At 38.5% G+C, this 27,473-nt stretch overlaps 3 protein-coding genes and 1 pseudogene across 4 annotated transcripts; all 4 read left to right on the top strand.

The window, feature by feature from the left end:
* The first annotated feature begins 85 nt into the window (after nucleotides 1-85).
* On the top strand, nucleotides 86-4,481 carry LOC310726495 (C-C chemokine receptor type 2-like). Its single transcript, XM_083542172.1, has 2 exons — nucleotides 86-205; nucleotides 3,188-4,481. The coding sequence occupies exons 1-2, from the start codon at nucleotides 175-177 to the stop codon at nucleotides 4,138-4,140; spliced, it is 984 nt and encodes a 327-aa protein (XP_083398298.1). The 5' UTR covers nucleotides 86-174; the 3' UTR covers nucleotides 4,141-4,481.
* A 1,809-nt stretch (nucleotides 4,482-6,290) lies between these two features.
* On the top strand, nucleotides 6,291-8,136 carry LOC310726485 (C-C chemokine receptor type 4-like). Its single transcript, XM_083542141.1, has 2 exons — nucleotides 6,291-6,444; nucleotides 6,709-8,136. Exons 1-2 carry the CDS (start codon nucleotides 6,429-6,431, stop codon nucleotides 7,749-7,751), a joined length of 1,059 nt encoding a protein of 352 aa, XP_083398267.1. The 5' UTR covers nucleotides 6,291-6,428; the 3' UTR covers nucleotides 7,752-8,136.
* Nucleotides 8,137-13,738: 5,602 nt separating this feature from the next.
* Nucleotides 13,739-16,510, top strand: LOC310726489 (C-C chemokine receptor type 5-like). The gene is made up of 2 exons (XM_083542157.1): nucleotides 13,739-14,020; nucleotides 14,387-16,510. Exons 1-2 carry the CDS (start codon nucleotides 13,993-13,995, stop codon nucleotides 15,430-15,432), a joined length of 1,074 nt encoding a protein of 357 aa, XP_083398283.1. The 5' UTR covers nucleotides 13,739-13,992; the 3' UTR covers nucleotides 15,433-16,510.
* A 1,546-nt stretch (nucleotides 16,511-18,056) lies between these two features.
* LOC310732029 (C-C chemokine receptor type 4 pseudogene) lies at nucleotides 18,057-22,942 on the top strand (annotated as a pseudogene). The gene is made up of 3 exons: nucleotides 18,057-18,065; nucleotides 18,348-18,486; nucleotides 20,140-22,942. The product of its transcript is annotated as a C-C chemokine receptor type 4 pseudogene (transcript).
* The last annotated feature ends 4,531 nt before the right edge of the window (nucleotides 22,943-27,473 follow it).

Below are 27,473 nucleotides of genomic sequence, written 5' to 3'. Positions count from 1 at the left end.
AGTGACTTGTTCCTTACATGGATGATGGTTTTTCGAGGTCGATTGTTCCGTCAGCAGGACGAAGCCCCACCTCAGAAAAAAAAAGAAAAAAGTCAAAGCTCAGACTGAGGGTCATGTACACATTGGAGATGCACATAGCCTTTTTTTTCACAATCATTCTTGGGCTGATAAATCATGGCATCGTATTTCCCCACCATGGAAACAAGTAAGTGCATGTTTTTCTCATTATTGCAAAATGTAACTGCTTGGCAGCCATTAATGCTCATTAATACAATCAGTGAAGTGAAACTAAAAGTCTCTAGAGCATTTTTACAAGTTGACAGATGAGATAAACAATAAACAGACATTTTACTGTACACTTATTGATGGATTACATTACATTATATTATAATATTATATACTGGAACATAATTCTTAACTAAGTTCTTAGTCACTACTGCTGGGGGGTCGTTTACATTCAGCTGCAGTTGCTTTAGGAAAGGCAGGTAGTGATGTAGGTGAGAAGGTCAGGAGGTCTGGGGTGCAGTCAGCGTTCACATTCATTCCAAAAGTGTTTAGTAAGTTTTAGAGCTGATCTTTAGCAGATCTTTATAGAGACGTGCACAGCTTCAAGTTCAAGTCAAGTCAAGTCAAGTTTATTTCTATAGCACTTTTCACAACAGACATTGTCTCAAAGCAGCTTTACAGAAATCAGCAGTGAGGGTAAATGGTGTGTGTTTATCCCTGATGAGCAGCCGTGGCGACAGTGGCAAGAAAAAACTCCCTTAGATGTTTTGAGGAACAAACCTTGAGAGGAACCAGACTCAAAAGGGAAACCCATCCTCATTTGGGTGACATCAAGAGTTTGATCATAAATCTTTCAACAGTACAGAACACTAGAGAGTGAGAACTAACATGAGCACTGGAGTATAAGATTATAAGTGAATGTTCTTTCAACAGTCTTTGGTATAAAAGTAGGAGCTACTGAGCTCAACATTTGTGATCATCACAGATCCAGCATCAGCTTCTCCATGCCAGAGCCTTTAAACACCCCAGGAGGTCCAATGTCAAAACTCCACACATGTAGTGGGATCCAATTGGCACTGGTACGTCTCTAGATGGTTCTGGATGTTTGTGGGCATTGTCGGAACTCAGAACCCGTCTCTGAGCAGACACATCACGGGTGGATTCTTTGTTTCAGTTTATTCCCAATTTAGCACTCTTAACCTAATAAAATAAAATGAAATGGACCTTAAAAGCCAATGAAAGATCTTCAGTCTTGGATGAGAAAGAGCAAAAACTTATTTATTCCAGACACGTTCTGATGAGCCCATAGAAGGTGGTCACTTCACCCCATCAAAATGATCAAGCGCACACACACTTTGTACACACTCATTCTTATACCCTGGTGTTACATGACACCTTTATTTTTTTTCTATTTTCTTCATCCTAGGAAAGTCCCCTTCCTGGGATTCCATATTTGGGTTTTCCTGTTCCCCCATTACCCGTATTTACAGCCTTTTCTCTATGTCACTTAAGAAAAGAATGTGCATACAACCTTCACCCCCTCTGGCACAGCCAGGCACCGCTTCCTCCTGCTCTCAGGTTTTTATGTGTGGACAACCATTTTGCGGCCTACTTTATCTTCCCTACATCTACTCTGTGTAAGAGTTCTGCTTTTATAATGCTATTTGCTATTCCATTTTTATTAAATCAAGCTATATTATTTTACTTAAATTGTCTATTTGTATATGTTTAACTACATTATTCTACGTGGTTATGTTAGTGTCTAGGTCATACTTCATTTATATTATCTGAACTGACTGTTGCATAATGTGTTAAGCTTCACAACTATAATGATAGTAAGCTTATTACTTTTGTTGTTACATGCACATATTAATTGTATTTTTTATAGTTATTGTGATCTCTGTTTGTTTCTTTTATTCAGCTCCAACTTACAGACATCCTGGGACATCTCTTAGGAGCTTTCTTCACTAACAGCATCGTAAATCTCACCTCTTAATAAACAAGCTTAAGCCTTGTATGTTGTTCTTTCTTGTCTATCCAACACACTCATAACACCAGTCAGACTCTACTCTACTCTATTTATTAAAATCTGATCGCTATTATTAATTATACTTGGAGTACATAGACTACATGAGACTGATTAAAACACATAGGCTAAAATAGGTTTTAATCAAGCTGCTTCTATTGTATCTAATAGGTTCTATACTAATTATTAGGTCAATTAATTGGATGGATATTAGTTTGATTAAAACACACTCTAGATAAGGTTAATTCAAACATTTTTATCGACAGCATCTACTTCTTTAAAGGTCCATAATCTTCATTAGGTGGTACGTGACTGAAGCTGGCCAACCTCAGGAAGCCTCGGGATGGGGAGAGAAAGAGAAGCAGTGGAGAGGAATTAGCGTAGCTGCTATTCATGATATTAACAGCACAAGTTGATAATGTGATGTGATCAGATGTTCTGGAGCACAAGGTTGTGATATGTGATGTGTGTTATGTGTAGAACTCGCTAAAAACATACGTCTTTAATCTGCACTTAAACTGGGAGAGTGTGTCTGAGCCCCGAACACTGTCAGGAAGACTGTTCCAGAGTTTAGGAGCTAAATGTGAAAATGCTCTACCACCTTTAGTGGACTTTGCTCTTCAAGTGAAGGGAAACATGCTACTGCATCCTATACGATTGTTTGCCTCCAACTTTGTGCTATTGGCTGAAAAATATTTTATCCATATTGCATGTTGTGATTTAGTGAAGAATTGCGGTGTCTAAAATATAATTTGTGATCCTCTATTATTTTCAAACACACCATTTTTTTATATTTCAGCCCTGATATTAATGATCAAACTGAGCTTCACACCTAGAAATGCATCTTTTTTTTAAATAAATTTAAAATGATTATATAACTGGATTAGTGGATAAATAGATTTAATCATAAACCTACTAAACAGTTCCCACAGTGCTCCAGCACAATATTAACTTGATGCCACTTTGGCACCTTCACCACTGCAGCTGGTAAAGATTTGGCACAGTTTAGTGTTGTAATATTTTCATGCAAAAAGCATGAATGAGTTGAATTTATGTTTTTTTTCCCCCCAGAAACAGAAGACTATGCTGAATCTTTCTGTACAGAAAAAAGGCATTTTGTTATGTATGACAAGTGCAATGTTTTTTCTTCAACAGCTTTGAACTACACAGATTACATAGATTCTGAACAGATGGCCTGTAACATGAACATTGTACGGAATTTCAGCAGAGTGTTCCTCCCTACCCTCTACAGCATCGTCTTCATCGTGGGCTTTATTGGCAACGCTCTGGTGTTGTGTGTTCTGGTCAAGTACCACAAAAGGTCAAAGGTGACAGATGTGTGTCTCTTCAACCTGGCCCTTTCAGACCTTCTCTTCCTGATCTCACTGCCTTTCTGGGCTCATTACGCTGCCGTCTCTGAGTGGATCTTCGGGAGCTTCATGTGCCATGCGGTAACAGCGCTCTACACGCTGGGATTCTATGGAAGTATCTTCTTCATGATCCTCATGACCATAGACCGCTACACCATTATTGTCCATGCCCATACTTCCCTCTTCTCCAAGTACCGGTCAGTCAGGGCTAGCATAGTGCTGATTTTGTTTACATGGGCACTTAACTTAGGAGCTTCACTTCCTAACATCAGTTTCTCCCAAGTGAAGAATGACACAAATGGATGGACATGTGGAGTGGAGTATCCAGGAATAGCGTGGATGTCATTCTCTTACATTGAGATGAACGTCCTCGGCTTGATTATTCCTCTCTCTGTGATGGTGTTCTGCTACTCGCGTATCGTTCCCATTTTAATGACCATGAAATCTCAGAAGAAACACAAAGCTGTGAGGCTCATCCTGGTCTTGGTCATTGTTTTCTTCCTCTTCTGGACGCCCTACAACATCGTCCTCTTCATGAAGGTTCTGCATCACTTGGGCTACATGCAGAGCTGTAGGTGGGAGCAGGACCTGAACATGGCAACACAGTGGGTGGAAACCATAGCGTTCAGTCACTGCTGCCTTAACCCCATCATCTACGCCTTTGTGGGGCAGAAATTCAGGAATTTAGTCCTGAAGATACTGAAAGAGTGGTTTCCTCTTTGCTTTGTCGCTGTTTAACAATTCAAAGTGAGTTCTCAGAGAGAAGGTGCCCACTCATCGGTGATTTCCAGGACAAAACGTGCATTAAAGAAACCATCATAACGTAAAAAAGGAAGACACAATATTTAGTTTTAGAGCAGATAATCTGTAATCACATATTTGCACAATATGTGCATAGAGCTCAGAAAGACAAGATCCTGAAAGTTTGATTTATTTCGCTGAACCGCAGTGCAAGTGCAATGATGATGAAAATCTTCTTCAGTTCAGTTCTTTTGATTTGTACAGCACTTGTAAGCAGGAACATTGTGTCAAAGCAGCTTTACAGATAAAAAAGTTCTATAAATGAATTTATAAGGTGAAGAGAATAAAACTGTGTTGTTTAGTGAGCCATTGGGCTCAGAATTTTAAGGATTGCAGCATTCATGCATCATGACCCTGTTCCGGGATCTGGAAAAGCTGTTACTGGGTCACAAGAAGGTTCTGGGAAAAATGTTCACACACAAGCCAGTGTTTTTTTTTTTTTTTTTAATGTGTTTTGCTATTTAAGAGCCAGCATTAAAATGTACATAAGGGCTGAATTTAAAAAGCCATACACTTTCAGGTTTAGCTAATTATTCTCATGTGTTAAACAGTCATCCCTCAATCAAATAAAAAAGATATGTAAATTAGTGATTTCATATAAAATTTATTTAAAATAAAGACTAAATATATTACTGGATTTTTTTTGTCATTTTTTTATTTTGACGTTGTCAGGAATCCACCTGCCACGCCTCCTTTGGTGGCTGTCATGCCGCCGCTCTCTCTGGAGCTCCCAGCTTGATCACGTACACCTAGGACTCATTATCACTCAGCCCCGCCCCTACACAAGCCCCTCACTCACACTCACGCCTTTGTCCGTTATTGTATGTGTTATGTGTCCTTATGCATTCCGTTCCTTCCTACACTCTCTCCGCGGCTGCGCTCTCCCCCCAAAGCACATCCTGGATTACCTCATTCCTAAAGACTGCCGTGTGTGTGTGTGTGTGTGTGTGTGTGCGCGCTTGTGTGTGTGTGTGTGTGTGTGTGTGTGTGTGTGTGTGTGTGTGTGTGCGCGCTTGTGTGTGTGTGCGCGTGCGTGTGTGTGTGTGTGTGCGTGTGTGTGTGCGCGCTTGTGTGCGTGTGTGTGTGCGCGCTTGTGTGTGTGTGTGTGCGTGCGTGCGTGTGTGTGTGTGTGTGTGTGCGCGCTTGTGTGTGTGTGTGTGTGTGTGTGTGTGTGCGCGTGCGTGTGTGTGTGCACGCTTGTGTGCGTGTGTGTGTGCGCGCTTGTGTGTGTGTGTGTGTGTGTGTGTGTGTGCGCGCTTGTGTGTGTGTGTGTGTGTGTGTGTGTGTGTGTGTGTGTGTGTGTGTGTGCGCGTGCGTGTGTGTGTGCGCGCTTGTGTGCGTGTGTGTGTGCGCGCTTGTGTGTGTGTGTGTGTGTGTGCGTGTGTGTGTGTGTGTGCGTGCGTGCTTGCTTGTGTGTATCTCTCTCTCTCTCTCACTCTCATTATTAAACCCCAGGCGAGCTGAACTCCGGCTTCCGCCTTCCGTTCATTCGCTCCCTGACAGTTGTAATCTCTGTCCGAATTAATATAATTAATATAATAGACTATGTTCTTTCCTGCATGTCACCCAGTCCCACATCACTGATAAATCCCACCTGTTCCTTCATACCCTGACTGTACATTTCACCACCCGTCTTTCTAGAGTATCTTTTGTCTTGCTCAAGCTCAGGTTACAGTTTTCTTGTATATTGTTTCATGATATTCATTTTTTTTGTGTATTTATTTGTTTTTGTATATTTACACTGCTATAAAATCTATCGACACTTCACCATTCATTACATCAGAATATACTAAAACTATTACTCAAAATATTACAGACATGAGATGATCTTTAAAGGCCTAAAACCCTCGGGGGTCATGAAATTCTATAACACGTGCCGGCGATTAAATATTTGTCCGGAGCAGGTGAAAAAGTATTTGCTTAAGGTGGTGTTGGATAAAGTAACATCCATGTGGAAATGGCAGAGACTTTAGTGTCTATTTTTAAATTGTAGATTAAAATAAATGATCATTAATCATCTTCCTGTTTATTTCTGGCACGTTTTTGTTTTCTAACGTTTTGTATTTACACCGTTCTGTTATTTTGATACATTGACGATAACTTGCCAAAAACAGATCTTCTGGGTGACAAGACCAACCCCCACCTTATGAAAGATCTTATCATCGTAATACAGCAGTGTACACAGGACGCTTTCACAGCCATTCTGACTCGGGCTGAAGAGACGGATGTTCAACATGACAAGTAGGTGGATGTTTCTGTATTTGCTTCTTTTTCTTCAATTGTTGCTTAATAACCTTTACAACAATCTTCATTGATTGTCTTCATCTCACTTACTGAGAAGAACATTTCTGATTCCCTGCTTTAAATGTATGACTTGATGCCACCGGTGTTTTACAGCAGGTTACCAATAATAAGCTCAACCACAGCCACAGAGAAAAATTTTTTTTATTAGTAATGTGTTCTGTGATGACCACAGTTTTTTTTGTTTGTTTGTTTAATACACAGCTGAGGAATATTCTGAATACGACAACCACACATATAATGATTTTTCAGTCTGCCACAACACAGAGGTAATAGATTTCAGACGACTCTTCCTCCCTACCCTCTACAGCATCGTCTTCATCGTGGGCTTCGTCGGAAACGCTCTGGTGTTGTGTGTTCTGGTCAAGTACCACAAAAGCTCCAACATATCAGATGTGTGTCTCTTCAACCTGGCCCTTTCAGACCTCCTGTTCCTGATCTCACTGCCTTTCTGGGCTCATTACGCTGCCACATCTGAGTGGATCTTCGGGAGCTTCATGTGCCATATGGTAACAGCGCTCTACACGCTGGGATTCTATGGGAGTATCTTCTTCATGATCCTCATGACTATTGAGCGATATTTTGTCATTGTCCTCACTTTTAGCACCCGGTTTCTCATGTACCGGTCTGTCAGAGTTAGCATAACTGTGGCTTTGTTTATCTGGACAATCAGTGTGGGAGCTTCTCTGCCAACCATCATTTTCTCCCAAGTAAAAAATGAATCAAACATTTGGACATGCAAAGTAGAAAACGAGACAATGTGGAGGCACATCTCTTATATTGAGATGAATGTCCTCGGCTTGATTATTCCTCTCTCTGTGATGGTGTTCTGCTACTCGCGTATCATCCCCATCTTAATGCACATGAAATCTCAGAAGAAAAACAAAGCTGTTAAGCTCATGCTGGTCTTGGTCATTGTTTTCTTTCTCTTCTGGACGCCCTACAACATCGTCATCTTTCTGATGTTCTTGCATCACTTGGGCTACATGAACACGTGTCGGTGGGAGCAGGACCTGAACATGGCTATGCAGTGGGTGGAAACCATAGCGTTCAGTCACTGCTGCCTCAACCCCATCATCTACGCCTTTGTGGGGCAGAAATTCAGGAATTTATTCTTTAAGATCCTGAAAGAGTGGTTTCCTCTTTGCTTTAGTTGCTACACAACAGTTGACAGCGAGTTCTCTGAGAAAAGGATGATTAGATACTCACGTCCAACAATGACGTCCAGCACAAAGATACAATCATAGCAAAGCAATAATGCATTTAACAATAATATGAGATCTTTTGTCTGTTTGCTTGCAATGCTGTTGGTCAGTGCAAACAATGTGCATTAAGGTTGATATTACTATTGCTACTTATGTTTATTTTCTGATACTGTTAAAGAAAAATGTCACGATGACTAATTTGTTTGGAGTCTACAACAATCACGACTGCAATATTACTATCAATAAAGCACCTAAAAGTGTGCTGTAATGGGAAAAGAATTGTTTGGGTCCACTGTGACCCTGAGCAGGCTGACACACTAATACATGAATTAATCTTCTTTATATGATGTCAGGAAATCAGCTTGTCCATATTTTACAGGTTTTACATGCTAGGCTTTAAAAAGACTAAATGTAAGAAAATTATTTATTCTGTGAGCTCGCAAATATGATCACATCTACATCAAAGATTTTGAAAACTCTAAAGATTACACTGGAGCATAAAGAATGTACACAGTGACATGTTCACAATAACAATCTTTGTAAACAGCCTGCACAGTCACACTTTTTGGTCTCCCAGTGAAAGCAGTATGTAAGCAACTACGGCACTCTTTTCAAAACGTACCTTCTAAAGCATCCATCTTTACGAGTCTGCTGGAAGCCTTCCAAGTGTTACAGAAATGTTGGATAAAGTGACACACATCTCTAAGCCCTTCAGGAGCTACTGCAGTCATGGTCTAGTAATAAAATAAGTTGATTCTTGAATAAGACGTGTGTGGAGCGCACGATGGTTCAGGAAAGAGAAAATTGGAGGCAGGTACTGGGAAGTCAAAATGCACTACACTGCTCCAGCACAACATCATTTTAAGTGATGCTCCTCTACTCACAGCACCTCTGAATGTGAACAGATGGCCAAGATCACAAAACAAGTGCTGAATGTGGGCAACCTCCTGAAGAAAAAAAAAAAAAAAACATACTTTAGGTCTGGGCACTTTAGTAGGTTTTCGACCGGAAACTGTCTGAGCTGGGCACCTTCTGGATGGGCACTCTGGGGAATAGTTACATGGGGAACATGTTACGCTCTTATCTGTCCACCTGTTACTCCTTCCAGCACTAACTGAAACATAGATCACCCATTTAAAAGTTCAGAACAGGTGTGCATTTCTTACTAACCTCCAGCTTTATTCCCAAACTGGCGCTCATTCTACTGGCATGTTATAAACAAACACCTGTGGTTAATGCAGCACACACTCAACCCTATAAAATACAGACTTTGGGCACTTATTGAGTTGAGAAGTAATTCTCAGTGTGGTCAATCCTGACTTATCCGAGAGTTCAGAGAATTAGGAAGTCAAAACAATCAATCCTTTAGTGAAAGTGATCAATCCCAAAGATTTGGAAACAAACCTTAACATTACCCTGCAGTTTTCAACTCCAAGAAACTTCCACCAGTGAACAGAAATCTGATATAAATTAACAGGAATTACAGACTGGTCTCACTTTTCCTTGTGAAGTTACAGGGCAACACTGAATAAAGATCCTTATAGAATCATTTGTAAACTCCCTACATTCCGTCACATCTCGTGTCCTGCCAGACCAGGTAGAGTGAACAAGTGAGCACACGATACAGTGTTTATGCACATCATCTAAAATCATGAAAAACACAAGGCTGCAAGAAGCTCAATGACAAACATCAACCCTCATTGAATCCTCAAATCCATCAATAATGTTATGAACATGGTGGATCTCCTGTCCCATCCCATCCGGACCACTGGCACCTAACATTCCCCTCACACTGGATATATAAATACAACCCCCACGACCCGAAACGTCTTCAATTCACATGAGAATGGTGGGAAGTTTCATTAAATGGTAAATTAAAAGCCCAGAAGGAATAATTCTTTATTCCAGCACACTAATCCTCCTAAAGTAGATTCACCAGAGACTCCACTTCCTAGAATTCACTGTGGCCTTCAAAACTTGGCCAGAACAAACAACAGCACAGTAAGTCTCTGGTGGAACTCAGGTCTAGGTTCTAATTTTATAATCCAAAAAAATAACAAAATGTACACATTGCTCTTTAATGCAACAATTTTCATGGTTAATTTTTGGCATAATTTTTGATTTACCCTAAAAACCTTTAAAAGTTGTTTCAATGATAAATTAAATAAAAAAAAAAAACAGTGCTGTTGTTGACATTAATGCTTTAATTTGCTAATAAATCCTCGCCATTATGCTGGGAAGAAGTAGCTCAGGGGTAAAAAGGTTATTGGAGGTTATTAGTGGTTAAGAGCTAAGTGACTATCGGAGTACTGATCCGAGGGCCATTTTCAAGCCTCCAGATTCTCCTGAACAAGAGGCTGAATTCCTACAACTGCTCAGGTGTATGAATGGGACGTTTTTAGTTGACTGTAAAAATTAAGGTTGATTCTAAATGAAGACCTTTATCATTTCTAATGCTCTATTCTTATTCAGTGAATGTATGGAAATGTACAGATATGTAATGCATATAAGATTGATTTTTGTAGCACACAATACAGTGAAAAAATAAAAATGACACCTAACTGATGGACAGAGATGTTTCTTTACTATTTATTTACTAGATAATTTCAATTATTTATTCATAAGAAAAAATATATATTTTGTAATTAGGAAGAGAGTAGAGCTTCACAAATGCAACTTTCTTGTATAATATATAAAAATAAATAAAAGAAAATACTCCTGTTTTTTTTTTTTCTCAATTCAAACAAATCAATAAATATTTTGTTCTCTTGCTAATAAACAGGTATAAAGACAGTGGCCATGACATCACAAAGCAACTCACGTTTTTGGGGCTTGAGTGTGTAAGGGAAATATCTCTCTCTCGATATGTGTGTATATACACATTTTTTAGAAGAAGTAAACAAAACATTCATTCATTTATTTGACTTGAACATAAAAAAAAAATCATAATGAGAATTAGTGATTGGGTTACAGTTACAGATAACAGCACAGAGAAATGTTTTATTATTGAATGCATTTTGAGTTTATGCTTGGCTCTTTTTTAATTCCTCACCTAAACATACTGCAAAAAATACGCTTTTATTCTGTAGTCTTATTATTAACTCTCCAACTATTAGACAACTTTTTACTTTTTCTCATTACATTTTCACACAAATATCTGTACTTTTTACTTCTTACATTTTCAAAACCGGCTTATTACTTTTAATCCATTGATTTGGTGAAATGTTAATATTTTTATTTTCACTACGCTGATTTCAGCCCATCAACCGATTTCCTGTCATTGTGCGTCTTCTTTAATCTCCTGGTGAATAATGTCCTGTCTCTCATTAACCACAGATGCAGTCTAGTTTACGAAGCTGAGAATCAGCAAGCAGAAAGCAACAAGAAGTAAAGATAACGTGGATGAGACAGAGGGAGTCAGTGATGTAAACATGACTGAGAACTGACACATTCCTGATCTTCATCATCATCATCATCATTTCTTGTGTTCTATATGTGGATGTTCAGCCTGGACACATTTTATCAGGTAACAACATTTTTAATTGGTTTTGCAAAATTCTTTTAAACGCCACTAAATTGTATCAACGTGCTATTAATTCAGCGCACATTTCTGTTTTACCATTTATATAAAAAAAATAAATACTTAAATAAATAACTAAATATAAAAGATAAAATTAAAACCTCCAGCAAAACATACACCAATCGACAACGTTCTTTCTTTACTAAGATATAAAACAAATAAACTATACCGAAAAATATTTGTAATCAGCAAACTTTTGTCTTATTTTTGTCTTAAATCAAACACCAAATCCACCATGTTTCACACAATTAACCCTCTGGGTGACGTTTTGTTGGTTCCATTTGGTATCCTGATGATTAACATCATTTAAACCACCATAATTACTTTAAAACATAAAAAAAAAAATGTTTGTCTTTATGCTCTATGTTGCATCCATATTTCTTTATGTCCATGTTGCTTAAAGTATTAAAAACAGGAAGTATTAATATATGGTACATTTAGAACAGATAGAAATGTGCGATTTAGTTGCAATTAAATATTGAATGTGATTGATAACCTCTGTACAAAAATACATACAATGTACATATTACATAGTATATCATTTTCACTCCTCATTACATCTGCATTATTTTTATCTATACGTATCTTTATATATTTACATCCTCACTGTACATTCTGCTCAACATTTTACATTCATGTATATGTGTATATAATGTGTGTGTGCGCGCGCACGTGTGTGTAATATATATATATATATATATATATATATATATATATATATATATATATATATATATATATATATATATATATATATATATATACACACACATATACACATATACAGCACAGACCAAAAGTTTGGACACACCTTCTCATTGGACACACCTCCACAGTCACCGGACCTGAACCCAATCGAGATGGTTTAGGGGTGAGCTGGACCGCAGAGTGAAGGCAAAAGGGCCAACAAGTGCCAAGCATCTCTCGGGGAACTCCTTCAAGACTGTTGGAAGACAATTTCAGGTGACTACCTCTTGAAGCTCATCAAGAGAATGCCAAGAGTGTGCAAAGCAGTAATCAAAGCAAAAGGTGGCTACTTTGAAGAACCTACAATATGACATTTTTCAGTTGTTTTACACTTTTTTGTTATGTATATAATTCCATATATAATTCCACGTGTTAATCCTTCAGTGTGAATCTACAATTTTCATAGTCATGAAAATAAAGAAAACTCTTTGAATGAGAAGGTGTGTCCAAACTTTTGGTCTGTACTGTATGTATATTCAGCTTGCACTTCTGCACATTTCCTCTTCAATGCCATCGCCTTACAACATCCACCTGTACTTCTTAATGATGTCCACACGTCTCTGCACTGTTATAGCCTTTATATTTATTCACACACTGTAAATATGCTACATATTTATCTGCACTATTTGCACGATTGCTACTTTTTGCAATTCTGGTAGATGCCAAACTGCATTCCGTTGCTGTGTACCTGCACAATGCAATGACAATAAAGATTGGTCTGTTTGTCTGTCTGTCTGTCTGTCTGTCTGTCTGTCTGTCTGTCTGTCAATCTATCTATCTATCTATCTATCTATCTATCTATCTATCTATCTATCGTTAATATCATTATATGTGACACTAAAACTACTTTTTACTGAAGTACATGTCTGAGCCAAGACTTCTTTACTGTCACTTAAGTAAAAAAGTATAATCAGTACTTCAACTTTTACCCGAGTATTTTAAAACATGAGGATCTGTACTTCTACTAAAGTAAAGGATGTGTGTACTTTTGCCACCTCTGTTGAACGTAGAGGAAAAGTCATAGTCGCAGCATGTTTACGGTACTGTTCCACCTGGTAGGTACATCGTGATGAAGTCTCTGGATTGGTTGTTTCTGAACACTCTGAAATCGGGAGAAGGCAAGCAGGAGCCTCTGTGACACCTCCCCCGGCCACAGCAAGCTGCAGGGAATGCACTATGCACGGCAGGCTGTGTAGACTGGAGTCCCTTGTGGCCGTTTTTATAAAAACTTTCGAGAACTTTTGTAGTTTGAAGTTTTGATTAATAAGCTGTGCAGTAAGGCTCAACATGGACATTGGACGTTCACTCACACACCAAATGTCAGTCGTGAAAATAACTGATGTGTTGTCCTTTATTAGGCTGTTGACGTGTGTGAACACTGGTTGGTATAACTGTGGCCGGCACACACCGATGACATATTTATGCCCTGGCATAGTGTAACGTGAATCCAAGTAGGACTTGAATCGCCTGAACCCTTTGTCTTCCACAATAAACAGCAGCTGATGATTATGAATTCCATTCTTTTGTCTGATATTTCTTTATGCTTCTGACTGTCCCTTCAGTGGGACTGCTGGACAAGTTGAATGTGAAAATTATTTTATTAGATTAGATTAAATTAGATTAGATTAGATAAAATTTGATTATATATCATTACAATTGAAAATCCATCAGCAGGCTGCTCTTCCTCTGGGAGTCATTTTTATTATTTTTTTTTATGAACACACACAAACCTCAATACATTAGCCATGGCCATACATTATTAAAAAGAAACAACGCATTGACTGTAATCCGACTGTATCGTGTGTTCTGTATTTGCACATTTCTGATTTTCTCTCACAAATGGTGACAAACTGTTCTGGCATCAAGACAAAATCTCCGCCTTCTGAGATCACAGCTCAGCCTACTGTTATATAATTTTCTTCACAGGGTCTTTCACAATCAGTGAAATGATGAGACATGGAGAGAATGCACTGCGACATGGCGAGTAGGTAAAACCTTTTCATTTTTCAGTTACCAGGTTGCCACTTGTTATTGTTTCTATCAATTAGTAAAGTGTGTTGAAAATCGATTGTTCTGGTGCAAACAAAAAAAAAAAAAGAACTGAAAAGGTACTTGCTTTTCCATGTAACTGAATCTAATAAGTCAGGTTTAAAAAGCTGCTGTAAACATTAACATTGCAGGTGATTAATGCTGTAATTAGACATGCCTGTCTCTCACAATAGATGGTGCTCCAGAACAATGATGAAATTGTTTAACCGTCACCTCATCAGATGATAAACAGGCTTAACTTCAGGTAGAACAGGATTATTGTTTAAAGCAGCCAATCAGACTTTTTTTTCTCATTTAACAGACTTCTCTGATTACTGCAACTTAGACGACCACAAACAGTTCTTGGTCTGCAACATTTCTCAAGTAAAGGCCTTCAGCCTGGTGTTCCTCCCTACCCTCTACAGCATCGTCTTTATCGTGGGCTTCATCGGTAATGCTCTGGTGTTGTGTGTCCTGGTCAAGTACCGCAAAAGTTCGAACGTGTCAGACCTGTGTCTCTTCAACCTGGCCCTTGCAGACCTCCTCTTCCTGATCTCACTGCCTTTCTGGGCTCATTACGCTGCCATAGCTGAGTGGATCTTCGGGAGCTTCATGTGCCATGCGGTAACAGCGTTCTACATGCTGGGATTCTATGGAAGTATCTTCTTCATGATCTTAATGACTACTGAACGCTATGCCGTCATTGTCCATACCTATACCTCCCTCTTCTCCAAGTACCGGTCTGTCAGAGCTAGCATAGCTATGGCTTTGTTTATGTGGGCAATTAGCTTATTAGCCTCACTTCCAAACATCATTTTCTCCCAAGTGAAGAATGACTCGAACGTATGGACATGCAAATTAGAAAATCCTAATGGGACAATGTGGAGGCAGTTCTCTTATATTGAGCTGAACGTCATCGGCTTGATTATTCCTCTCTCTGTGATGGTGTTCTGCTACTCGCGTATCATCCCCATTTTAATGACCATGAAATCTCAGAAAAAACAAAAAGCTGTGAGGCTCATGCTGGTCTTGGTCATTGTTTTCTTTCTCTTCTGGACGCCCTACAACATCGTCATCTTCATGAAGTTCCTGTATCACTTGGGCTACATGAACACGTGTCAGTGGGAGCAGGACCTGAACATGGCTATGCAGTGGGTGGAAACCATAGCGTTCAGTCACTGCTGCCTCAACCCCATCATCTACGCCTTTGTGGGGCAGAAATTCAGGAATTTATTCCTAAAGATCCTGAAAGAGTGGTTTCCTCTTTGCTTTGGTCGTGGTATAACAATTGAGAGGGAGTTCTCACAGAGAAGAAACGTTATGTACTCGCGCAGCTCCACAATAGCCAGCACAAAGACAAAATCCTAACACTAACTGTTATCACCAAGTCCTACTGTATTTTACATGCCGTGTGAATACACAAAGCTTAGTTCTACATTTTGAATGAGCAATGTCTGAATTTTAGAATATAATCTACTATGAATATTTAATTTTTGGTATAATTTAACTGGTAAGTGTAATCACAATCACTATTTAGAGCTGACTATATTTATACCTGCCCCTGGCAGGGATAAAGCTTTTTTTTCCATTACACTTGTAAATTCTTTTCGGTGTTGTCAAGTTTGTACACGTTTTGCAGTTGACGCAGGTTTTGGCAGGTTGAGCCGACTCTAAAGAAAAAGAATGAAGTTGTTCTTTAACTAATTTAATGGATTGGTTGCACATGTCAAGTGAAGTAGATGAGCTTATATTTATTTATATAATAAAAAACGTCTTATGACTGATTGCTTCTTTGCATCACTTTGATGAGCAATTAGGTTTCCAGGCTGCTCAAAAGAAATTTACACCATATGTACTGTATTACTGCTTCAGAAAATGATGTCACCCAATTACGGTCATTTTGTGGCATATCAAATCAACTATATTTTCTGAATATGTTTAATATACTTTTCATTTATTTATTTCTGTCTTTCTGATTAACACCATAGACTCACAATAAAACACTGGGGTGTAACCCATGTTTCAAATCTACATATACAAACAAATCATTCTTTTGTTATAAGTTGCACAATTGTATCTCCTAAAAAAAATTAATAGAAAAGCTGTATCTGGTCAGTAATCTTCAGGAACAGGTAGAAAACTGTTACTTTCTCATATTTGTGTTTGAAAAGTGTTTGACAGCTCATATCAGACTTGAAAGTGAAAACCAACACATTTCTATAATTTTTGTTCTATTTTTAGATCCAGATTTATTTTAAACAAAGATAAAGTTTGGGGAAATGATTTGCAGTTGTCTGCTTGCCTGCTTATATTCAGCACAAGAACTCCATATGGTCTCATATGACTAAAGGTTTGTTTTAAATCCAAAATGACTGATTATTGAATTTGTTTGTTAAGTCTTTGCTGTGATGACCTTCAATAAAACAAACATTAAATATCTGCTTTCTATGATTGCAATAAAAATTGTTTCTTGTTAAAAGAAGAGTACTGGGGGTAGGGGTAGGGTTAGGGTTAGAGTACTGGGGGTAAGGGTAGGGTTAGAGTACTGGGGGTAAGGGTAGGGTTAGAGTACTGAGGGTAGGGTTAGAGTACTGGGGGTAAGGGTTAGAGTTCTGGGGGTAAGGGTAGGGTTAGAGTACTGAGGGTAGGGTTAGAGTTCTGGGGGTAGGGTTAGAGTACTGTGGGTAGGGTTAGAGTACTGGGGGTAAGGGTAGGGTTAGAGTACTGAGGGTAGGGTTAGAGTACTGGGGGTAGGGTTAGAGTTCTGGGGGTAGGGTTAGAGTACTAGGGTAGGGTTAGAGTACTGGGGTAGGGTTAGAGTACTGGGGGTAGGGTTAGGGTTAGAGTACTGGGGGTAGGGTTAGGGTTAAAGTACTGGGGTAGGGTTAGGGTTAGAGTACTGGGGTAGGGTTAGGGTTAGAGTACTGGGGGTAGGGCCAGGGCTAGAGTACTGGGGGTAGGGCCAGGGCTAGAGTACTGGGGGTAGTGTAAGGGTTAGAGTACTGGGGGTAGTGTTAGAGTACTGGGGGTAGGGTTAGAGTATTGGGGTAGGGTTAGAGTACTGGGGGTAGGGGTAGGGTTAGAGTATTGGGGTAGGGTTAGGGTTAGAGTACTGGGGATTGGGTTAGGGCTAGAGTACTAGGGTAGGGTTAGAGTACTGGGGGTAGTGTTAGAGTACTGGGGGTAGGGCCAGGGCTAGAGTACTGGGGGTAGGGCCAGGGCTAGAGTACTGGGGGTAGGGCCAGGGCTAGAGTACTGGGGGTAGGGTTAGAGTAGTGGGGTTGGGGTTAGAGTACTGGGGGTAGGGTTAGAGTACTTTGGTTAGGGTTAGGGTTAGAGTACTGGGGGTAGGGTTAGGGTTAGAGTACTGGGGGTAGGGTTAGAGTACTTTGGTAGGGTTAGGGTTAGAGTACTGGGGGTAGGGTTAGGGTTAGAATAATGTGGGTAGGGTTAGAGTACTTTGGTTGGGTTAGGGTTTGAGTACTGAGGGTAGGATTAGGGTTAGAGTACTCACTAAATGACGCTTACAGAACTCACACGTGTGCTTCAGCTCATTGTCCAGATGAAACTGCTTGTTGAACGATGGAATCGTAGCCATGTTGGTTTAGGATTTCTTCAATCTTCCCGGCTCCAAAACAACCCCAAATCATTAAGCTTCCACTTCCATGTGTGACTGTGGGGTATCAGGCTCATCACAATCAGAAGTCCTTCTGTTACAAACAGAATTGAAACTAATCTGTCCACACAGTGTTTTTCCAGTCATTCACTGCCCACATCTTATGGTTTTGACTTTTACCTAAACAAAAGCAATATGCATGTGTTTAAAAAAAAAAAAAAGACTAGGTATCTCCTGATTTTTGACAGAAGCTGTGCGTAGTTTCTTTTAGTAATAATTGCAGGACACACAGCTCCGCCTCGTCAGACAGTAGCATATACTGCCTGTTTTCCCGGTCATAACTCTGCATTACAGAACTATGCAACTATGCAGAGCCATGACCATGGTATACTCCAACATGACAAGGAGGTGGAATTTCTTTTTTCAGCATTGAACATTTTCTAGTGGATGGTAAAGGTCATTATTTCAATTAGAAATGTTTTAAAGTGAGTGCAAGCTGCTTAAATCTGTTCTGAGTACATTGCTAAAAAGCTAAACATGCTAAAATTAGCAAAACATGCTAGCAAACAAAATAAATTTTTTTGACTGCTTTTCTGGATTTTCATTTTGTATCTAATATATGCTTATGAGTTTACTGTTTGATTGTTTTTCATAAACAGCTGAATAGTATTTTGACTACTACAACAGAATATCAGATGAGATTCAAATCTGCAGACATGATAGCATAAGGTCATTCAGCCAAGTGTTCCTCCCTACCCTCTACAGCATCGTCTTCATCGTGGGCTTCATAGGCAACGGCCTGAGTGGTGTTTTATTTAGCAGGGAGGTGTTCTATATATCAGAGTGGTGTTTTATATAGCAGGGAGGTGTTCTATATATGAGTGTTGTTTTATTTAGCAGGGAGGTGTTCTATATATCAGAGTGGTGTTTTATTTAGCAGGTAGGTGTTCTATATATCAGAGGTGGTGTTTTATTTAGCAGGGAGGTGTTCTATATATCAGAGTGGTGTTTTATTTAGCAGTGAGGTGTTCTATATATGAGTGTTGTTTTATTTAGCAGGGAGGTGTTCTATATATCAGAGTGGTGTTTTATTTAGCAGTGAGGTGTTCTATATATGAGTGTTGTTTTATTTAGCAGGGAGGTGTTCTATATATCAGAGTGGTGTTTTATTTAGCAGGGAGGTGTTCTATATATCAGAGTGGTGTTTTATTTAGCAGGGAGGTGTTCTATATATCAGAGTGGTGTTTTATATAGCAGTGAGGTGTTCTATATATGAGTGTTGTTTTATTTAGCAGGGAGGTGTTCTATATATCAGAGTGGTGTTTTATATAGCAGGGAGGTGTTCTATATATGAGTGTTGTTTTATTTAGCAGGGAGGTGTTCTATATATCAGAGTGGTGTTTTATTTAGCAGGTAGGTGTTCTATATATCAGAGGTGGTGTTTTATTTAGCAGGGAGGTGTTCTATATATCAGAGTGGTGTTTTATTTAGCAGTGAGGTGTTCTATATATGAGTGTTGTTTTATTTAGCAGGGAGGTGTTCTATATATCAGAGTGGTGTTTTATTTAGCAGTGAGGTGTTCTATATATGAGTGTTGTTTTATTTAGCAGGGAGGTGTTCTATATATCAGAGTGGTGTTTTATTTAGCAGGGAGGTGTTCTATATATCAGAGTGGTGTTTTATTTAGCAGGGAGGTGTTCTATATATCAGAGTGGTGTTTTATATAGCAGTGAGGTGTTCTATATATGAGTGTTGTTTTATTTAGCAGGGAGGTGTTCTATATATCAGAGTGGTGTTTTATTTAGCAGGGAGGTGTTCTATATATCAGAGTGGTGTTTTATATAGCAGGGAGGTGTTCTATATATCAGAGTGGTGTTTTATATAGCAGGGAGGTGTTCTATATATGAGTGTTGTTTTATTTAGCAGGGAGGTGTTCTATATATCAGAGTGGTGTTTTATATAGCAGGGAGGTGTTCTATATATCAGAGTGGTGTTTTATATAGCAGGGAGGTGTTCTATATATGAGTGTTGTTTTATTTAGCAGGGAGGTGTTCTATATATCAGAGTGGTGTTTTATATAGCAGGGAGGTGTTCTATATATCAGAGTGGTGTTTTATATAGCAGGGAGGTGTTCTATATATGAGTGTTGTTTTATTTAGCAGGGAGGTGTTCTATATATCAGAGTGGTGTTTTATTTAGCAGGGAGGTGTTCTATATATCAGAGTGGTGTTTTATTTAGCAGGGAGGTGTTCTATATATGAGTGTTGTTTTATTTAGCAGGGAGGTGTTCTATATATCAGAGTGGTGTTTTATATAGCAGGGAGGTGTTCTATATATCAGAGTGGTGTTTTATTTAGCAGGGAGGTGTTCTATATATGAGTGTTGTTTTATTTAGCAGGGAGTAACTAAAACAAACCAAAACCAGAAAAAATAACATGCCTATCCATAAACCAGCTAACGGTGTGTCCTGGTGAAGTACCACAAAAGTGCAAACGTGACAGATGTGTGTCTCTTCAACCTGGCCCTTTCAGACCTCCTCTTCCTGATCTCACTGCCTTTCTGGGCTCATTACGCTGTATAAATAAGTGGACCTTTGGGAACTTCATGTGCCATGCGGTAACAGCGCTCTACATACTGGGATTCTATGGAAGTATCTTCTTCATAATCCTCATGACTGTACATCGCTACACCATTACTGCCCAAATCCACACTTCTCTCTTCTCCAGGCATCAACCTATCAGAGGCAGTATAGTACTGATTTTGTTTATGTGGGCACTTAGCATGGGAGCTTCACTTCCAACCATAATTTTCTCCCAAATTAAGAATGAATCAAATGGATGGAGATGCAGAGTGGAATATCCAGAAGGCACAGGATGGAGGTCATTATCTTATATTGAGATGAATGTCCTTGGCTTGATTATTCCTCTCTCAGTGATGGTGTTGTGCTACTCGCGTATTGTTCCCATCTTAACGGCCATGAAATCTAAAAAAAAAACACAAAGCTGTCAAGCTTGTCTTTGTTTTAGTCATTGTTTTCTTCCTCTTCTGGACGCCCTACAAAATTGTCATCTTCCTGAGGTTCCTGCATCACTTGGGCTACATGAACACATGTCAGTGGGAGCAGGACCTGAACATGGCTATGCAGTGGGTGGAAACCATAGCGTTCAGTCACTGCTGCCTCAACCCCATCATCTACGCCTTTGTGGGGCAGAAATTCAGGAATTTGGTTCTCAAGATTCTGAAAGAGTGGTTTCCTCTTTGCTTTGTTTGCTGTACAAAAACTGTCAGTGACTTCTCAGGGAGAAGAAGCATGAGTGTGCCCTCACGCTCCCCAGAAGTTTCCAGCACAAAGTTTGTGTAGCCAAAACTGGGCAAAAAATGCAACAGCTTAAACAAAACCTAAACCAGACAATATCAAACATTTTAAGAGAAAGACAGTAGGTGGTAACAGGAACTGGTATATTCTGGTAATATGTAATATAACCACTGCTCTCTCATGAACGGTTACTAAATTACCAAAACTGCTTTTCATATACAAATAAATTTGTGCGAGGCAGGATGATACAATCCCATCAGAGGATTATAAAATGTATTTTAAGCTAATATGCAAATACTCAGTGAGGTCTTCACAATAACAGCCTATGTAAACAAACTTTGTGGTTTTATTTCCCTTTCCCCTTCATGGCTTTCAATGAAATGTTTGTGGACATCATGTGCAACTTGTGCAGGTTGTCATGTACCAAAAAAGAATGTTGAATGTCTTGAACTTGGGGTCATATATTTTCTGGGGCCGTTATATATACACTTGTTTCATATGTGTCTATTAGGAACAAGCAGCTGTTTTGGTTCAGCTGTTCAGCTCAGAAACAGATACAGATTTCTAAACACCTGATTTTTACTTTAATATGCATTGAAGACATACGCAAGCTTAAAGCTTGCCCTATGGTGAAGTCGCTGGTGGTGAAGTTCTATTTTCTGAAAATAGAAATAAAAGAACACTACATTAAGCATTAAGACGATAAACTAAACAAGGAACAGCTCAGACTTTACATAAAAGGCAATTCTAAAAAGGCTTCGTAATATGGAAAGATTAGAATGAGGCTTTATAGTCTGTAACCAGGAATTGGTACTGATTAAAGAACTGTCCTGTAATTCAAAGAGGCTCGGCAGTGATCCGTCTCATCTCTGAAGGACGAAGCAGGTGAATTCTCTATCAGGAGTTTTCACTTTTACCCACAGGACTCAAGTCCAACCAGCAGGAGTAATAATGATTCCAACACTGAACCTTATATTACACACCAGTCATCTCATGAAGGCATCATGTGCTTTATTTTCCAGTAAGGTTTGTTTTGCGATCTGCACTGCCTGGGACCATGTGACAGCACATCCTCATTTATATAATGGCGTTTCACCTCTTGGGTAGATTTGTAGTGTAATTGTAGTATAATTTTACCTCTTGGGTAGATACAGTATAATCCAATACCCAGGTCCAATTTACAGATCCAGAACAACTTACATTCCACAGTTAAATAACTGAGCGATTGATGTCTCAAGAGTCGGCTTGGTGAATCTGAGATTTGAACTCACATCAGAAGTCTAACATTCTAAACCCTGAGCATCCAGTTAGTTAAAATATACATCTAATCACACATCATTGTACCAGTTAAAACTGTGCCTGGTTCGGGGATTTGATCAAGATCCCAGTGGCGGTTTGTGACAGTATTTCATAAATTCTCCCCAGAAAGAGAAACTGCAAGCAAGGAAAGCCATGCAAATAAAAAAGCAGAAGAAAATGCATGCACTCAAAGCAATCAATCTGATGACACAAAACCAGCATTAATTTTTTTTTGGAGGCACATCCCATAATTAAACCACAATGGATAACTGTGGTTCTGCTTGAAAAGATCTTCCTGGAAAATACAAGTTTTTAATGTTCATCTTTGGTGTAAAAGCCCCACCCATGGAAACCAACACATCCTGTTCATTACCCAGCTGCACATCCTGCTTTTCCACATACTCATTAATAGAGAAAAGATTTCTATGATGTGGATTCACTACTAAAGGATGCTTTTTGCATATTTATTGCCACTAATTTATTTTGTGTTGTTTGTGCATCATGTGCTTTATTTTAAACAAACTCTCTACATAGAAATTTCTAAAAAAAAATGTAGTTTTTCAGAAAATCCTATTGAATCGATTTATTGCCGTCTGGAAAGATGTAATTCTATAAAGTGATTAAAATCTCATTATGTGCCATTAAAAGTTTTCTTGTGTATTTTCATGTTTCCTGGTGACTCACAACACAAAACCTAGACGTTTGCAACATCATCCCTTATTTGGTTATGATAGAACCACATACCAAAATGTATTACTTAAATACAGTTAAATAATAACAAAACACCTACAGAAGAACCTTTTGAGAAAAAAAGTCAAGGAGGTGGTGCATAGCAGAGTTCCTCAAAAGTAGTGCTGGGCTTATTTTCCATAGTATTTACTTAGTTCATAGCTATGTTTAAATATATATATATATATCACTAAATCGGTAATCTATCTTTCAAGATTCCATCTTTTTTTTTTTTTATTCATCTAAATTTACTTTCATACAGAATTAACTATAAAAAGTAACTCATTTACCAATTGAGTCACTTTTCTGTCTTTGAGGCACAATGAGCGTAAAAACGAGTGTAGATATTTAATGTGCTCAATTCCAATACAGCAATAACTCACCGGGATAAAGAACAGCTGGGTGTGCACGACACATGGTGTAGCGGAGAACGGGAAAGAGTCAAAAGTGAAATGAGGGTGCCCCCTGATGGTGGAGGAGGAATTGTCCGTGATTAATGTAACAAGTAGGAAAAAAACAAAGCAAAAAAGCTTTCACTGTTAACAAAAACGTAGGTTTGAGGGGTTATTAGGGTCATTTATAAATGTATGTGGTTTTAAACTTCAAGTCTATTTTATCATGCTGCAGTTATTAACTGTACAGTGATGGAGATTTGAGTGCATACAAGATAACGCCAACCTGAATCCATACTACATATATAACCGTTAGCTGGTTTATGGATAGGCATGTTATTTTTTCTGGTTTTGGTTTGTTTTAGTTACTCCCTGCTAAATAAAACAACACTCATATATAGAACACCTCCCTGCTATATAAAACACCACTCTGATTTATAGAACACCTCCCTGCTAAATAAAACACCACTCTGATATATAGAACACCTCCCTGCTAAATAAAACACCACTCTGATATATAGAACACCTCCCTGCTAAATAAAACAACACTCTGATATATAGAACACCTCCCTGCTAAATAAAACACCACTCTGATATATAGAACACCTCCCTGCTAAATAAAACAACACTCATATATAGAACACCTCCCTGCTATATAAAACACCACTCTGATTTATAGAACACCTCCCTGCTAAATAAAACACCACTCTGATATATAGAACACCTCCCTGCTAAATAAAACACCACTCTGATATATAGAACACCTCCCTGCTAAATAAAACAACACTCTGATATATAGAACACCTCCCTGCTAAATAAAACACCACTCTGATATATAGAACACCTCCCTGCTAAATAAAACAACACTCATATATAGAACACCTCCCTGCTATATAAAACACCACTCTGATTTATAGAACACCTCCCTGCTAAATAAAACACCACTCTGATATATAGAACACCTCCCTGCTATATAAAACACCACTCTGATATATAGAACACCTCCCTGCTAAATAAAACAACACTCATATATAGAACACCTCCCTGCTATATAAAACACCACTCTGATTTATAGAACACCTCCCTGCTAAATAAAACACCACTCTGATATATAGAACACCTCCCTGCTAAATAAAACACCACTCTGATATATAGAACACCTCCCTGCTAAATAAAACAACACTCATATATAGAACACCTCCCTGCTAAATAAAACACCACTCTGATATATAGAACACCTCCCTGCTAAATAAAACAACACTCATATATAGAACACCTCCCTGCTATATAAAACACCACTCTGATTTATAGAACACCTCCCTGCTAAATAAAACACCACTCTGATATATAGAACACCTCCCTGCTAAATAAAACACCACTCTGATATATAGAACACCTCCCTGCTAAATAAAACAACACATATATATAGAACACCTCCCTGCTATATAAAACACCACTCTGATATATAGAACACCTCCCTGCTAAATAAAACAACACTCATATATAGAACACCTCCCTGCTATATAAAACACCACTCTGATATATAGAACACCTCCCTGCTAAATAAAACAACACTCATATATAGAACACCTCCCTGCTAAATAAAACAACACTCATATATAGAACACCTCCCTGCTATATAAAACACCACTCTGATATATAGAAAACCTCCCTGCTAAATAAAACACCACTCTGATATATAGAACACCTCCCTGCTAAATAAAACACCACTCTGATATATAGAACACCTCCCTGCTAAATAAAACACCACTCTGATATATAGAACACCTCCCTGCTAAATAAAACACCACTCTGATATATAGAACACCTCCCTGCTAAATAAAACACCACTCTGATATATAGAACACCTCCCTGCTAAATAAAACACCACTCTGATATATAGAACACCTCCCTGCTAAATAAAACACCACTCTGATATATAGAACACCTCCCTGCTAAATAAAACACCACTCTGATATATAGAACACCTCCCTGCTAAATAAAACAACACTCATATATAGAACACCTCCCTGCTAAATAAAACAACACTCATATATAGAACACCTCCCTGCTATATAAAACACCACTCTGATATATAGAACACCTCCCTGCTATATAAAACACCACTCTGATATATAGAACACCTCCCTGCTAAATAAAACACCACTCTGATATATAGAACACCTCCCTGCTAAATAAAACACCACTCTGATATATAGAACACCTCCCTGCTAAATAAAACACCACTCTGATATATAGAACACCTCCCTGCTAAATAAAACACCACTCTGATATATAGAACACCTCCCTGCTAAATAAAACAACACTCTGATATATAGAACACCTCCCTGCTAAATAAAACAACACTCTGATATATAGAACACCTCCCTGCTAAATAAAACACCACTCTGATATATAGAACACCTCCCTGCTAAATAAAACACCACTCTGATATATAGAACAACTCCCTGCTAAATAAAACACCACTCTGATATATAGAACAACTCCCTGCTAAATAAAACACCACTCTGATATATAGAACACCTTCCTGCTAAATAAAACACCACTCTGATATATAGAACACCTCCCTGCTATATAAAACACCACTCTGATATATAGAACACCTCCCTGCTAAATAAAACAACACTCTGATATATAGAACACCTCCCTGCTAAATAAAACAACACTCTGATATATAGAACACCTCCCTGCTATATAAAACACCACTCTGAAATATAGAACACCTCCCTGCTAAATAAAACACCACTCTGATATATAGAACACCTCCCTGCTAAATAAAACACCACTCTAATATATAGAACACCTCCCTGCTAAATAAAACACCACTCTGATATATAGAACACCTCCCTGCCAAATAAAACACCACTCTGATATATAGAACACCTCCCTGCTAAATAAAACAACACTCATATATAGAACACCTCCCTGCTATATAAAACACCACTCTGATATATAGAACACCTCCCTGCTAAATAAAACACCACTCTGATATATAGAACACCTCCCTGCTAAATAAAACAACACTCATATATAGAACACCTCCCTGCTAAATAAAACAACACTCATATATAGAACACCTCCCTGCTATATAAAACACCACTCTGATATATAGAACACCTCCCTGCTATATAAAACACCACTCTGATATATAGAACACCTCCCTGCTAAATAAAACACCACTCTGATATATAGAACACCTCCCTGCTAAATAAAACAACACTCATATATAGAACACCTCCCTGCTATATAAAACACCACTCTGATATATAGAACACCTCCCTGCTAAATAAAACACCACTCTGATATATAGAACACCTCCCTGCTAAATAAAACAACACTCATATATAGAACACCTCCCTGCTAAATAAAACACCACTCTGATATATAGAACACCTCCCTGCTAAATAAAACACCACTCTGATATATAGAACACCTCCCTGCTAAATAAAACACCACTCTGGTATATAAAACACCTCCCTGCTAAATAAAACAACACTCATATATAGAACACCTCCCTGCTATATAAAACACCACTCTGATATATAGAACACCTCCCTGCTAAATAAAACACCACTCTGATATATAGAACACCTCCCTGCTAAATAAAACACCACTCTGATATATAGAACACCTCCCTGCTAAATAAAACAACACTCATATATAGAACACCTCCCTGCTATATAAAACACCACTCTGATATATAGAACACCTCCCTGCTATATAAAACACCACTCTGATATATAGAACACCTCCCTGCTAAATAAAACACCACTCTGATATATAGAACACCTCCCTGCTAAATAAAACAACACTCATATATAGAACACCTCCCTGCTATATAAAACACCACTCTGATATATAGAACACCTCCCTGCTAAATAAAACACCACTCTGATATATAGAACACCTCCCTGCTAAATAAAACACCACTCTGGTATATAAAACACCTCCCTGCTAAATAAAACAACACTCATATATAGAACACCTCCCTGCTATATAAAACACCACTCTGATATATAGAACACCTCCCTGCTAA

Source organism: Silurus aristotelis, assembly GCF_946808225.1.
Source record: "Silurus aristotelis genome assembly, chromosome: 1".
In the NCBI taxonomy this organism is placed as follows: Eukaryota; Metazoa; Chordata; class Actinopteri; order Siluriformes; family Siluridae; genus Silurus; species Silurus aristotelis.
The sequence above is the reverse complement of the archived record's forward strand: the minus strand, read 5'-3'. Positions and strand labels throughout refer to the sequence as shown.